Here is a 15,486-nt window from a genome sequence, read left to right as displayed (position 1 = left end):
GAGAGATCTTTTCTTTTTATTAATTAAAGATAAATTATTTTGAATCAAAAGGGCTTTCATTAACTGTGTGAGGTGAATGATTAGTATCAAAACTGGCCAACTGCACATAAACATTCTGGAAAATAAACTCAAGACTCAAAATAACATGAAATAACATGCCTGGAAGACAAGCCAGGCAGTTGGAGACATCCGCATTTCCAGTAGTGTTGCTATAATATCCAGAAGGACAAGGGGTTGGTACATAAGAGCCTTGGGGACAGTAATGTCCCTCAGGACATCGGTCGCCAGTCTTTCCTCCATCGGTCGGTGTGGGTGACCAGGCTCCAGAAAGGCAGTAGTATCCAGCATTGCACAGACCTGATGCATTACTCTCTCCAGGGAAGGCACAAAATGACCCTTGTGTAATAGAAAAGACAGAATTGAGGGAAACACATAGTTAAATTAACACATAAGACAAGATAATTGTACAGCAAATGACGTTTAAATAACTGTATACCTGGAGGGCATGGCAGGCAGTCTTGGGCAGATGCCATTCGAAAGTGAGGGTTGATAGATCCAGCTGGACATGGATATTGATGCTTGGACCATGTCCCAGACGGGCAATAATGGCCCTTGGGACACTCATAACTTCCATATGCAGTACCATTACTGCTGACAGGACAATAAAATCTGCAGATAATAACAATAAATAAGTGAGTCCACTGAGAGGTTTGTGGTTGATAAACATTAAATTTGAGGCGACTTATTCTACGTGTTAAGTAAGCAGCAGAGACCATACCTTGGCTTATTGGACAGTTCACAATATAAGTCTTGTAAACAGGCTTACCCCTGGGGGCAGATGCTGCAGCTGGGCAAACCATCCACTGCACTGATAGTTCCCATGGGGCACTGCTGTGGAACCACTGAGCCCTCTGAACAGTAATAACCTGGTGATGTGCAGACAAGGTTCAAGACATTGATGCGCATACAAACACACACTTGTAGTGCACAAAGAATTCACAAGGGACTGTTGGGTTTTCACAGTCAACACAGCAGCCGTTTATGACGAACACAATTAACTTGAGAGTATTTGAACTAGCCTTATGTACCACAAGCTCCAACATGACTACAAGGTCAGTATAAACAAACCAGCACGTTTACGCATAAATACTGTAGTTTGTTGAGGGCTGACCTTTTGGGCAGGGACCTCCACGACTGTCTCTCTGAATAGGGTCAGGGCGATCTGCTCCCTCCAGGCAAAAGAACCCTTCCAAGCATTTCCCAGTAGGCGCAGAGAGCCCCACAGCATTACAGAAGTGACCAGGCAGACAGAGCTGACAATCCTCCTGAGAGAGGAAGAGGAGAAGATGAAAATTAATTGTCAGATTGGGTGAAAATTAGGTGCGAGAACAGAAAAAAAACCATCTTATTTATACATCATGACGCACAATGCTGGATAATTAAAAAACACATATGACAAAAGCTAGGGCCTTTAAACAATCAAAAAACAGGCAACCTGAGAGAGTAATTTTGTGAGGTTTGAGAATGTTCCGAGTGGGCAGGGAAAAGGATGGACAGTGGATTTAGGACAATAATGTCCAGCAGGGCAAGGACCGCCCTCTCCTGGTGAAAGACAAAGGGAACACATCTCTCTTTGAGAACTGACTGAATGGATGCTCATAAATCATAACACTTTTACTTTTGATTTGTTTTACTTCTGATTTACCGGAAGAGTGTGAGAGGGGTTTTGGAGATGTGTTTCCGTGTGAACAGTAATATCCTTCCTCACATGGTCCGGTGACGGCAGTGCCATTTCTAGAAGAGCAGTAATGGCCGCCGTCACACTGCTTGCACTGAGATACAGACCAGTAGCCCGGGTCAGGACCGTACGTCCCCTCTGGACATCCTTTCAAGTCAAACCCGGTTCCCTCTGGACAGTAAAAACCTGCCAGTTGTGAAGAAACAGAAATTGATGTCCTTCCTCGATATCCATAGTTACGCTGACACATAATATTTATATTCTGATGCTACAAGCTACAAACCTGCAGGGCAAAGGTGAAAGGAGCCCGAGACACAGTACCAGCCGGGCAGACAGGGCTCGCAGTGAGAGGCCTGTGTGACAGATACATATGTTCCTGGAGGACAGAGCAGTGGTTGAATGCTTCCTTCTGGACAGTAGTAACTCTCTGGACATGGCCCCCCTGTTACTCCATCAGTAGGGGCGGACGTGACTGCTCCCTCTACACAATAATAACTGGACAAAGCAGACAATATATCAATGCATAGATGTTATACACATACTTGCTCTAATTTTCATCAGTGCTGTACCCCCCACGACATGGTCCTGTTGGTTTATTCAGGGCAGTACCATCACAGAAATGCCCTCCTAAACAATGTGTACAGTCGTCCTGGCTCCTCAAACCAGAACTGTTGGAAAAGGTTCCATTCGGGCACGCGACGGGGGCTGTGGTTCCTGCAAAATGGTTTATCAAGTTTTGCTCTACGACATCATGATGTTTGATAATATGTATGCGTTTAAGCCACGTGATGGTTAAAGGTATAGTGGAGGATGTTCTATTTCCGGGTGGATCATCAAGACGATTGGTCCTCCTAATTGTCAATCATTCTGGTGATATGCCTACGTAAGGCCATCGTGCGTGCTCGCCCCTTGTTAATTTCTGCGCATGTGCACTTTCAAGCCTATGTGAGTTACGCTGTTAGCCATTCAGTGCTGCTCGCAGAACGCACCGAGTCGTTTGAAAATGGCAGAGGGTTGCAAGAGAAAAAGTGTCTTCGAAGTGTATGAGAAGAAGAGAAAGGCTTCAGAAGAGAGAAACAAGACCAGAGTGTTTTTGGGAGATTCTTCCTCCTCGGAGGCAGGTAGAGCGTTGCGCATGCGCATTTTTTTTTTAAAGTGGAGAGGGCGGTTCTTTCCTAAAATTCGGGATAATCCTCCTGTATACCTTTAAGTAAAGAATGAGATCATAACTAACACTAAAAGATGTAGAATCAATACCTGAGGGACAGAATTGACCAGGAGGACACAAGGAGCCTGTGAGAATGTCCAGAGGGGTTGGTGAGGACGCACCTCCTCGACACCAGTAACCAGCTTCACACGGTCCTGTTATAAGAAACACATTTTGTATTTTATTATCCCCGAATATAAGAATTTGCTCTTAGAATTTCTCTCTCAAACCTGCTGGCTCAGTGAGTCCCAAAGCAGAACAATAGCTGCCTGGAGGACATGGCACACAGCCCTCCAGACTGTCTGCATGAGTTCTTGGGTTAAAAGAGCCCACAGGACATGGATGCTGCTTGGGCAAGGAAGTGCCTTCAGGGCAATAATGCCCTTTTAGACAAGGGTGCAGCAGCGACATATTTAGAAAATCGTGGCTCTGGACACAGTAGTACCCTGAACAAAGTACATAGATTTCATTTTTTTATTTTTCCAATTTCCAATCCAAACTTAAAGCACAACCCATATTTTGTATGTTACAGACGACACAAGCTACATGAGCTGACAGATCATACCTGGCTTACAGACCACACAAGCGGCTTGTTTCTCTTGGTCCTGGTAGGTCCCTGAAGAGCAGGGGACAGGCATTGAACTACCCAGAGGACAAAAGTGACCGAGAGGACATGGCTGAGCAGTTCCCAAAACCTGACCAGGGGGGCACCAGTAACCTATAACGATGGACAAAGACAAAGCAGTGGCTCACAGTACATACATGAAGGCACATTAGTTAGTAAATGTAAACTAATGTACCTTTCATATAACAAATAAATAACAAAGTATGCATAACTATTTGCTTACCTTGAGGGCAGGGCCCTGTTGGAGCAGTTAGCCCCATCCCAGAGCAGTAAGAGCCGGAAGAACAAGGCAGACAGTCGTCTATATCATTCATGCCTGAGACCGGAGAGAAGGTCCCACTTGGGCATAACTGCGGCTCCCCGGAACCCTCAACTGTCAACATACAATACAAATGTAAGTAATGAATGAGTAGCACTTTAATGCCAAGCTGAGAGTGTCTGTAGAACTAGCGTGGAACAACAAAAATACTAATTATATAATTAAAAGTATAAACATACAGTATGAGACTATAGGATAAAGAGGCTCACTGTCCAAGGTAAGTCACTATCCTATATTAAATAATGGTAGTAGTATTAATAATAACATTTATTGCATTACCACAACCCGAAGGCAGCAGAACCTACCACAGTATGTCCCAGGTGGACAAATATCGCCTGTTTCTCCATCTAATGGTTTTGCTTCAGATGCTCCTCCCACACAGTAATACCCCGAGGAACATGGACCTGTGGGTAAAGGCAAGCCTAGTGCAAGCAAAACACACATAAATACGTGTATGCAAATAAATAAACACACCAGTTTAACCATTTCAAGGCTGGGATACATTCACATATGACACTACCCACTGTATCGATAAATGTGGTTGTAAGAAACACCTGAGATATTACAGAAAGCTCCAGGCGGACAAGGCAGGGGCTCAGAGCTTCCCAATGGGCAGTAGAAGCCTGGCTGGCAGCGGCCTCCTGTTGCAGTGGCCGGGCAAAGACAGTTGGCATTTGTGTAGTTGTCCAGATCAAAGGGCTGTGAGGTCCATGCAGCGGACACACAGAACCATCCTGTGGAGAAGATGTGAGGAAAATGAATGATGTTTTTAGAAACTGATAATGGGCAAAGCAATGTCTACTTCAGTGGTTCCCAAACTTTTCACACCAAGTACCACCTCATAAAATATTCAACCAAGATCAAATCAGATTTAAACATGGTCTAAAATAGATCTAAATTGAAACCATGTCTATACCAGAACAAACACTTAAATGCAATACTTAAGCATAAATCAATCACTACATCTAAATGAAATTAGTATCGTTTAAATTTGCAGATGACCCTGAGTATCACCCAAAGAAGCCCAAGTATCATCAGTGTTAAATATACTACCATTAATATGCTAATGTTGCGTTTAAACTAAATCAATGTTAAATGCTGTTTACATTCTCTCTGTATCACTTTTTGCACAAAAGATGCCTTAAAAATCAATATACTTGGTTGCACAATTTGAGAACCACTGATCTATTTCATAAATAGGCTACACATTTTCTACACATTGCGGTCATAAGGTGATGGTTAAGGTGACGCCACATCAGTTGAAAACCACTGGTGTAAAAGAAAAAAGCTTGTAATTTTCTTTTGGAAATTACAACAGTTTTAAAATAATAGCTTGTGTCATTTCACCCTTAAGGTGCACACTTTGTTCTTGACAGTGTGCGGCTTGTTAGTCCTTTCAAGAGAAATTGCCCAGCACAGAAGGCAGTGTTCCAGCCTCAGTCAGTAAGGCTGTTTGGATAAAATAAACAAGGCAATGTCACGGACCCGCCTTGCATCTTCCAGACACTTGGGTGAGTCTTTCCTTCTCACAGTAGTGTCCTGGGGGGCACGGCAAACAGCTGTCTAGACTCTGTGTCATCGGCTCAGGGTTGTAGTATCCGCGTGGACAGGGAAACTGAGTCGCATGCTTGGTGCCTTTGGAGACATAGAGGTCTGACTTTACACAAGATTAAGGCTTAAATACAAATTAACAGCTATCGTATGATTGCAAGTGATGGCAAGTAATTTGCCATTTGCTGAATCTATTTAACACATTTTTACCATCCGGACAGTAAAATCCTGGGAGACAGGGAAGCTCAGTGTAGTTGGCAGTTTTCTCTGGACAGTAGTATCCAGCTGGGCAGCGGGTACACACAGACCGGCCTGTGAGGTTGCTGTAGCTTCCAGCGGGGCAGGGTTCAGGGCTTGCACTTCCCTCAGGACAGAAATGAGCCGTGGGACAAGGCCCTCCTTGAGAACCTTCAAAACAATTATACACGCATGTATGAGATTATGTCTAGTAAATCCTCAGTCTTGTGATAATCTTCACTTTGTTCCACAATAATTTATTTATTTATTCAAATCTCCATTTCGTTCTTTAGCATTCAAAGCGTTTAATAAACTTGTCTAGAATTATGAATCAGCAGCTGAGAGGTTCCTGGTGATCACCAATGACTTGGGCGGCACGGTGGTACAGTGGTTAGCGCTTGTGCTTCACAGCGACAAAGTTCCAGCTTTGATCATCAGAACCCCGGTTTTCCCTTCTACTAAAAACATGTACAGTTTGCCAGTGTGAGTGAGTGGTTGGTGGTCGGAGGGGCCGATGGTGCTGATTGGCAACCTTGCTTCCATCAGTCTGCCCTAGGGGCGGCTGTAGCTACATTAGTAGCTGACCACCACCAAGTATGGCATGAATGAAAAGTGACTGCAGTGTGGCGCTTTGTGAAATTATTATTATTATTATATCTGTTTTTATTATTATCATCACTATTTACAAACTTTATCTGACAATTTTTTTGGCCAATATTTCCTGGCTCTTGGCAACATGAGGACTGACAATAAAGAATGTAATAAACCAAAGAGACCTGTGGATGTGGTGTCACCTCCAGGACAGTAGAATCCCGCAATACATAGCCCTGATGGATGAGTGAGGCCGATACTACCACAGAAGTGACCTGCCGAACATGGACTGCAGCCTGAGGCGTCTGTGAGATGGACACTGCAGGTACCCACACACAAACAAACATTTTAGAAGTCAAATATTAAGCTTGTCATTATGACACTTGTACCTCTGAGAGAAGGTTCCTGCTGGACAGGGCAGAGGATAACTGGTCCCTTCAGGACAGTATTTCCCCTGTGGACAAGCTCCTCCCAAACCTGTGCTGAAGTTCCCATCTGGATTTGGAAAATTGACACCTGGATATCACATGATATACAGAACCCGTCAAAAGTTTGGAAACATTTTTTATGTATGCTATAAGCTTTTCTTTATTTTCATCACTATTTACATTTGGTGGTAGGAAACAAAAAAAGGGTGAAATCTCAAAATATGTTTAATATTTCCAATTCTTCAAAATTGCCCCCCTTTATTCTTGCCATTTTCTAAATGAGCTTGAAAAAAGGCAAAGCTGTCAGTTTACTTGTACCTGCTGTGCAAAAGAAACCAGCCTGACAGGGTCCAGTGGGTTCAAACAAACCCCAGTCTTCGCAAAAATACCCTATAAGAAAAAATAAAATAAAATGAATTCATACTATAGTTAACAGCCTACATTCTTGTTTAATAAGAAATGCTATAGTTATTAGAATCTGGATAGATGCCAATATCAAAACCATGTAACAATACCATCACCTGCTGGACAAATGAGGCACTGCTCCATTTGACTGAGGCCAAACTGAGGGTTGTATGTACCAGGAGGGCATGGCAGGATACCTGCAACGCCACCACCAAGACAATAGTGTCCCGCTGGACAGGGCTGCACTCCATCGCCTGAGAGACAATAGGTCCCCATGGGGCAATCGTCACACTCTGCAGCTCCTAATCAGTCCATGAATGAACAAATAAAAAACATCCGTCAGACTGTTTTCAGTTATTAATGTTTCACTTTATAGGAACATAGCTGTACCTGTTGAGTTGGAAAAAGTGCCATCGGGGCAAAGAAGTGGGGAGGAGGAACCTCGGGGACAATGGTGTCCAACTGGACAAACGTCTCCAGTAACACCATCAGTGGGCCTAGGACTTAATGCCCCACCCAAACAGTAGTACCCTAGAATAAAAATAATCTTTGGACAACCACCAAAATAAACCAACTCTTTGGTCTCTTTTTATGTAACGCTATTTTGAAGTACCTGCATTGCACATTCCTGAAGGTTGATGAAGTCCTGTCCCATTACAGTAAAGGCCAGGGGGGCAGAGATGGCAGAATGACACATTCAGAGCACCTACTGTATCACTCCAGGTCCCAGACGGACACGAGTGCTGCTGAGGGAACCGGGTACCTCTGGGGCAGAAGTAGCCTGGGGGACAGACCCCACCAGAAGCCGCAGCTACCTAAGGGAAGTATGTATTTTTTGTTAATGTATAACTGTGCTAGCTTGCACTAAAACAATCCTGAACATGAATCTGCATTTGTCTTACAGGAAAAGCAGTGGCAGCTCCAGAGGTGCAGTAGTGTCCAGAAGCACAGAGGCCCTGAGGTTTGGAAAGACCAGCTCGACCACAGAACCTGCCTGCCTCACATGGTCTACAATGTTGTAACGTCTCACCCCCAGACTGGTCAGAGAAGAACCCCTACGCAATAATGTAACAGTAAATATAGTATAAAGCAAGTCATGATATTAGTTTAATAAAAAATACTGTATATACAAAAGACTCACTGTAGGACAGGGGCGGGCAACAGTGGATCCTTTAGGACAATAGTGACCAGTGGGACACAGTAGTGGCTGTGACATACCTGTCTGATTACACACTCTGCCTCCAGGACACTGCACACAGGACCCTGTACCTCGATTCTGCAGGGAATTAAAAAAAAAAAAAAAGAGTATTGTGAATTATAAACAATGAGATATATCAAGTGTCTTTTCTATTCATACAGGCTGAAAAGTGCCAATAGGACATGGTTCAGCCCTGACAGCTCCTTGTAATGTATAATGTCCCTGGTCTGCTTCATACTGCACAGGTGAAGTAGATCCCTCACTGCAGTAGTACCCTGGGTAACATATACCCGATGGGGAGGTGTTATTAAAGCCCAAACAATAAAAGCTGCAAAGGAAATACATCGGTCAGGTCCATATCAATACACATGCTTTGTGAATTCCATTAACTTAATATTACCCTGGTGGACAGGGAGCACATTCTTCAAGTTTGCTAAGGGCTGTGCTGTTGCTGTAGGTGCCAGGGGGGCAGGGCAGGGGAGCAGAGGAGGCAAAAGGGCAGTAACTTCCAGCAGGGCACAAACCTCCTGTCATCCCGTCCACAGGAGTCTATGAAAAATACATACAAATGTGATTTTATCACTTATATTTCACAAAACCTTTTTCATTTTTCATACAGCAGACTTGGCTCCTTCTCGACAATAGTAGCGCTCTTTACAGTGCCCTGTGGGTTCTTTAAGTCCCACACCATTGCAAAACTCTCCTCCACCACAGGGGGAGCACTCAGACCTATCACTGAGTGCTGAGCGCGAGCTGAAGGTTCCCTCAGGACATGTCTCTGGAAAGGAAGTGCCCACAGGGCAGTAAAAGCCCTAAAATATATCAAAAAATAAGTATTATTTCAACATACAGTACAGTACACTTTTTGTTATCAATAAACACAGTAAAATTTGTATTTCACAGCTCATGTATGAAAAATGGTTACCTGAGGACAAACTGAGGGTGTGTGAGTGCCTTGTCTTTCACAATAATATTTGGTGGGGCATAGCATACATGCCTGTCCACTGTGGCCAAGTGTATTGTTTCTGTATTGACCAGATAGACAGGGGAAGGTGTAGGGGTGTCCTGTTCCTGGCGGGCAAAAATGCCCATCTGGACAGGGACCAATCTGAAATGATACAAGTAACTGCTATAAAACCAAACCACACTGTGTTGTGTTGCTGGTTTATTAATGTGCTGATTAATATGCTGACTTACTGGCGAAGTTATTGGCTGTTCTTGTGGATGCAAGGAAAAGCAGTATTTCCCTTCAGGACATTGCAGACAATCCCTGACATCACGTAAACCAGGAAAAGGACTGTATGTGCCATTTGGACAAGGTATGGGGTAGGGGTCCTGAAATGTAATAAAAGATTACTACATAAAGACTGGTGTTGAATGACAATCTTTCCTATATAATTTTTACACTGTTACTCACAACGCCTCCTCCTGGGCAGTAGAAACCTCGAGGACATAGAGTAGCGGAGCGCTGAGGGTCTCTGGTCAAACCTTGAGAGCAGAGGAAGCCTGCGGGGCAAATCATGACTTTCAACATGGCTTCCTCACTTGTGGTTTCATTACTGCAGTAATGGCCCCGAAGACAGGCAGAGCACTCCACAGAGCCCTCATCCTACACAACAGAAAACATACACGACTGATGAGTTGAAGTTGGAGATATCAGGGATTAAATTACAGATTAGACATGAAACACAACGTGAAGATACAACTGAGAATACGAAATTACGACTGAGAAACTGTTTATTAGCTTGAATGTGGATTAGTGTAAGAGGAGGAAGGTCTATGCACTTACAGAGTAACTGCCAACTCCACACACTCTGGGGCTGACAGTGGCTGAGTGAGGACAAAAATATCCAGCAGGACAGATCAAGCAGTCGTCCAGTTTCTGACCCCCTTTATGAGGACGAAAGGTAGCACTGGGGACACAAATTATAATTATATTGTCTTTATTTTTTTTACTTTTAGTATTACACTTATGGTGTTTCCTAAAGAAGCACTATCTTGACTGTCTTTAGTTTCATACCGAGGGCAGGGAGAAGGCTTGGAGGTGCCCTCTGGACAGAAAAATCCTTCAGGACAGAACAGGCAGTTGTCTCTGTGTGTATTGCCCATTTGAATGCTGTAAGTTCCAGCTGGGCATGAAAACTGAGTACCATATGCAGTCCCTGGAGGTATACCAGATTTTTGTTCACCATTAATTACCAAATAACAAGAAACCTTTCAGCTAGAAAGTAACAGTTACTTTAGACAGGAACAGTTATTATAGAGTCTGAGTTTTCTATATCAAACACAAAGAATAGTTTTTATTGCTTATGCATACCCTCAGGGCAGTAATGTCCAGAGCTACATCTGCCGGTTGGAGCTCCAGATCCAGCCAGACAGTACCAGCCCTGTGGGCAAGGCTGACACTCGCTCTCATACTCTAATCCACTCTGTCCACTCCATGTCCCGACTGGGCACTTGTACTGTGTGGGGAACATTGTGCCTGGGGGGCAGTAATGGCCAGCAAAGCATGAGAGAGGAGGTCTCTGGATACCACCAGTGCCTGGCAGGAAACAGAATCATTGTAAAACTCTAAAAAAGATGATCAGATTTGCTGATTTGAAGTTTTTCTTTTATTGGGCCGTAATAATTCTAAACATGTAAATGTAAATATAAATAATGATGCTTAATTTTTGTGCAAGGCTTCAGTGTTGTACCTCGAAGACAGGCATATCTGGCAGGACATTTCTGACACTGTGACCGATCAGTCATGTCAGTGCGATTGCTTAGTGTTCCCGGAGGACATGCATTTGTTTGAGAATTGGGTTTAGAGGAACCAGGAGGGCAGACATATCTGTAAGTTTGCAAAAAAAAGGAGGGGCAGAAATGTATAATAAAATATGTTGATATGTTGTATGAATATGAATAATTTACCCTTGCATGCATTCTACATCAGGAGCTCTTAGAGCTACTTGTGTACATGCTTTCCCAGCAAAACACTCCCTGCAGTCGGCCAGCTCATCCTGACCCTCCAGGGGGTTAAAAGTGCCTGATGGGCATGGAACAGGGTCACTGGAACCCGCGGGACAGTAAAAACCAGCAGGGCATTTGAGACAGTCTTTCACACCTAGAAGGAAAGTTTAAATAAATGCATTTTTATTTTATTAGTTAAAACTACTATCTTAGAAAACAAATGCCTCACTTATTGCTCCTTGATGAGGGGTAAATGTTCCATGAGGACAAATGACTTCCTCTAGAGTGCCGGCCGGACAGTATCTTCCTCGTGCACACGGCAATCCTGGACCTGAGGAGCCTGTGACAAAAAACAATACAGAATCAAGTGAATCTCACTTTGAAAAGTGTTTTTAATGATACATTTATGCTAAAACACACTGGACATGATAAAGAAATAATAATTATAAAAATCTATTTTAGTTTCCCTGTACATACCTATGCTTAGACTTACCTGCAGGACAGAAGCGTCCTTCTTTGCATCTTTTGCAGGCTGCCCTACTTGTTTGTCCCAGTTGTTCTCCTGCTGTACCAGCCGGACAAGGTGACCCATGTGGGGTGGCTGTGCCCTCTTCACAATAATAGCCTTGTGGACACAGAAATTGGGAGGTGGGTCTCTGTGAACTGCCCTCCAGACAGTAAAACCCTGGAGAAATTTATATTTAGATGTCACAAAAGGATAGAGAGGAAATGGCATATTATGATGAGTTAAACTGTGTACTGTACTGTAGTACTGAACCTGCTGGACAGATTGTACAGTCTTTGAGTCTGTGTAGGCCTTCTTTAGCACCATATGTGCCTGCAGGACAGGGTAGAGCCACACCTCCCACACAGTAAAATCCTGAGAGGACAGTCATGCATTAGACATTTGACTGGCCTTCTGTGGCATAGGCAAAGAGAAGTTGGCTGAAATTATGAGTACCATTTAGACACATAACACAGTCTGAGCCCTCCTGTGGATCCTTGTAAGTTCCTGGTCTACAGGTGGTGGTTTGACTGGATCTGGGGACAGACTGGCTCCAACGGGAAGCAACTGTTGCCCCACAGATTGGAGAGGAGTCATTACACATTTGGCATATTATTTGACCTGCTGTGGAAGACCATCCCGGGGAACAGGCGAGAGGCTGAGACATTCCTCCCTCTGGACAGTAACTTCCTGAAGTACAAAAAAGGGATGTTGCATTAAGTGTTTTTTATAATAGTTATTATTATTTTTTATTATCACATTTCACTGTGTTATACCTGCTGGACACTGAATACACTTGAATGTGCACAGTGATGAGAAGAAGCCTGGTGGACACTCATTGCATTCAGTATGATTTATGTTTGGCTCTGACCCAGGGTCACACTGGAAAACAGCAATTCAAACACAATGGGATTGGGAAATGCATTTCCCAATTCTATATTTCACTTTTTTCATGGTTACCACAACTAAACATTGTTACATGGGTAAATGGCAGATTTAACATTGGACACTCATTCTGTTCCAACCGGCCACTACAGATAATAAAACAAGTGCCGCAGAACAGGGACACAACAAGCACGCATTATTGTGCAGAAAGATGTATATAACTGCAGAAGTCCAAGTGTTACCTTGAAAGGAAATCCAGAAATGCAGACTGAATCAACGGGACAGGACAGACAGTAAAGTACGCCCTCAGGAGAGTGCAGACCTGGGGGACACGGGGACAAAATCCCACGGCCAACATCACAGGAGAATCCTGAAGGACACAGTCTACAATCTACTCGATCTTCTGAGCTGATCAGACCTGGGAAGCAAGGCTGCAACACATGTTACACAAGATTATCAACAAACAAATGGTTAATAGTATACTGTATAATGACGTTTTATACTTTGCAGTCATCACTGTGGCTCTTCCTTGTGTAGAGATTGAATGTGCCCACTGGACACTTCTGGGGGGCCGTAACATCCCCCTGACAACTAAAAAAGGACATTTATGAAATCTACCGTGAAACTTTCTATTCCTGAAAATGTAGACTTACAAATGACCAGATGGACACTCTAAACATGTGTGGTGAAAGAAGTATGTTCCTTCTGGGCACCGATACAGCACTTCATCTACAGCACGGTCTGCACTTGCTTCAATTAGTTCTACAAACAGAGCATTTTTTTTTTTTTTTTCCAGTTTGCATTGGTTTCAGTGGCATGTATTAATAGAATTGAATAGTTCTTACCTGCTGTGTTGCCAAAATGTGATAGCAGTAGAAAACACAATGCCTCAAAAATGTTTTTCGGAAACATTATTGTAGTGCTCAATGACTGGAAACTTGAAAGTGAATGTGTCGCAGCAAGTGAAACAAGAGCAAGCAACAGGATACCTAACTGCATTCTGACCCTGATCAACACATTTATAATGCATGCAAACATGTGAAAGCTAAGAATACTTTTACATCATCTACGTTGTCTCTTATGCTAAGAATACTGAAAGCTAAGAATACTTTTACATCATCTACATTGTCTCTTATGCAGCAAATAAGTAAATTTAAGTTTTACACAAATGTAAAGCAAAAATTCAAATTGGCGTTAAGGTTACAGTGTTTTATACAGATTTGTCTTATCTACAATATTTAATGTAGGCTACGTGGAAAAAGAAAGAAGCAGATCCCCAAAAATACATCATTACCACATCCTGTATGGGGCACAAAGTGTGCACATGTGCCTCACAGCTTAGTGCATCACTTGAAGATTGACTGCAGAGAAAGAAGAATGCAATTCATATCACTAATACTGTTTGTGTGTGTTTGTGTACAGCAAGGTAAGTTATGTTTGTTATCTTAACGATTGAACAAGCAGATTTAAACGTTTTCATCAGGTAAAACAAAGATCCAAAATTCTTCTTTTTGCAGATTTTGTAGAGTGTGAAATCCAAGAGATGATGGACACAGTTTTGGTCGAGTTGGGAGATTCACTAATATTAAATTGCACCTACAATTGTTCAGCTGGGTTTGTTCGTGGTTTTTGGATTACTCAAGACGGGGAACATGTGCCAAACGTACGCAACAGAGAAAATTTATGCACCGTCTCACTTTCCCTGCGAAACATCTCCAACAAAGACCTGAAAAAGTACTATTGTCGCTCTGAAGAAAGTGATGCCACGACAATTCAGACCACACCAAAGACAGAGCGTGTTGTGCTGTTAAAACTCAAAGGTATTTGTTGGTATTTTTTCATTGCCGCATTGTACTAACAAGTATAAAGGCAATCTGATTTAAATATATATATATATATTTACAGATCCAACATTGTTTTGTTGTGAAAGCCATGCTGTTACACCCAAAACAGAAACTGCAAATCGTAAGTAAAGACCACATCCGAATTTGAAAGAGTGCTGTATGTATTAATTTATGGTTAGTTCAATTTGTCTCTCTCCCAGCTGAGCCCAAAGATTTGAGTGAGACAGGTGAGTCAGGATGATCAAAAATCTATCAGAAACCATTTGTAATGTACAATGCTACTCTTGTTGTTTCTATAAAAAGGAAAACATGGGATGAATGATGGAATGAAGGTTTTAGCAGCAGTGACCATCACAGTGGCTTTGGTCCTTGCAGCGTTGGCTCTCTACTTGTGCCTCACTCGAAGCAGGCAGGGCTGTAATGGTAAAGGTGACTATTAACAATACATTACATGTTGCTTAAATATTTGTCAATGTTTGTTATCAGCTGCAGCAATCACTTACGTATTTATGTTTTCCTTCAAACACTGTAGACCACCAACCTCCTGTGAATATGCTCAAGTGAGTGTATATGAAAGAAATAACACATATAATCAATCATTTAAATCTTTCCACAAATTAAATATTTCACAATTATATCAACAGGTCAACTCAGGCTTCTAGTGCACCCCTGCCAAAGAGCAAAGGTAAGCATTACAAAAGCTAATTTGTCGCAGTCAATCAGTACAATCATTTAATTTTTATTTGTTTCCAGGCCCAACTCCTAAGCAAAGTGAAAGAGTGACCCTGAGAATTCCAACTCCGGGTAAGTTTCTATAGACTATTGTAGTGAAGTTGAACAAATATGATATCTTCCATTTCCCCAGAAATGGAAGGTGACCCTGAAGTGCCATACGCTGACATCGTCATCAGCGTTCGAGGAGCCAGTACGCCAGACCTCTCGCAAGCTCTTTACTTAAACTCTGCCGATCGCAACGAGGTGAAAGCACGATAAATATAATA

At 42.8% G+C, this 15,486-nt stretch overlaps 1 protein-coding gene across 1 annotated transcript; it reads right to left on the bottom strand.

Moving 5' to 3' along the window:
* Positions 1 to 34: 34 nt before the first annotated feature.
* Positions 35 to 15,009, bottom strand: LOC306960617 (uncharacterized protein; the record flags this gene model as incomplete). The annotated part of the gene is made up of 46 exons (XM_079553073.1): positions 14,989 to 15,009; positions 14,835 to 14,900; positions 13,487 to 13,529; positions 13,295 to 13,403; positions 13,145 to 13,232; positions 12,884 to 13,072; positions 12,533 to 12,638; positions 12,213 to 12,446; positions 12,030 to 12,131; positions 11,745 to 11,936; positions 11,481 to 11,591; positions 11,213 to 11,405; positions 10,996 to 11,132; positions 10,617 to 10,841; positions 10,320 to 10,461; positions 10,089 to 10,212; positions 9,717 to 9,908; positions 9,497 to 9,634; positions 9,225 to 9,407; positions 8,917 to 9,111; positions 8,700 to 8,848; positions 8,459 to 8,627; positions 8,243 to 8,377; positions 8,004 to 8,156; positions 7,715 to 7,916; positions 7,492 to 7,632; positions 7,218 to 7,403; positions 7,015 to 7,086; positions 6,658 to 6,784; positions 6,454 to 6,587; positions 5,651 to 5,848; positions 5,375 to 5,524; positions 4,444 to 4,623; positions 4,195 to 4,311; positions 3,794 to 3,943; positions 3,511 to 3,663; positions 3,176 to 3,391; positions 2,996 to 3,100; positions 2,308 to 2,452; positions 2,022 to 2,233; positions 1,706 to 1,924; positions 1,496 to 1,602; positions 1,172 to 1,325; positions 827 to 926; positions 497 to 669; positions 35 to 396 (listed from the first exon to the last, which is right to left on the bottom strand). The coding sequence occupies exons 2-46, from the start codon at positions 14,835 to 14,837 to the stop codon at positions 35 to 37; spliced, it is 6,915 nt and encodes a 2,304-aa protein (XP_079409199.1). The 5' UTR covers positions 14,838 to 14,900; positions 14,989 to 15,009.
* Positions 15,010 to 15,486: the final 477 nt, after the last annotated feature.

The sequence above is a fragment of the Gobius niger genome (genome assembly GCF_951799975.1).
Source record: "Gobius niger genome assembly, chromosome: 1".
NCBI lineage: Eukaryota > Metazoa > Chordata > Actinopteri > Gobiiformes > Gobiidae > Gobius > Gobius niger.
Note: the sequence above shows the minus strand (reverse complement) of the source record. Positions and strands in the feature narration are given on the sequence as shown.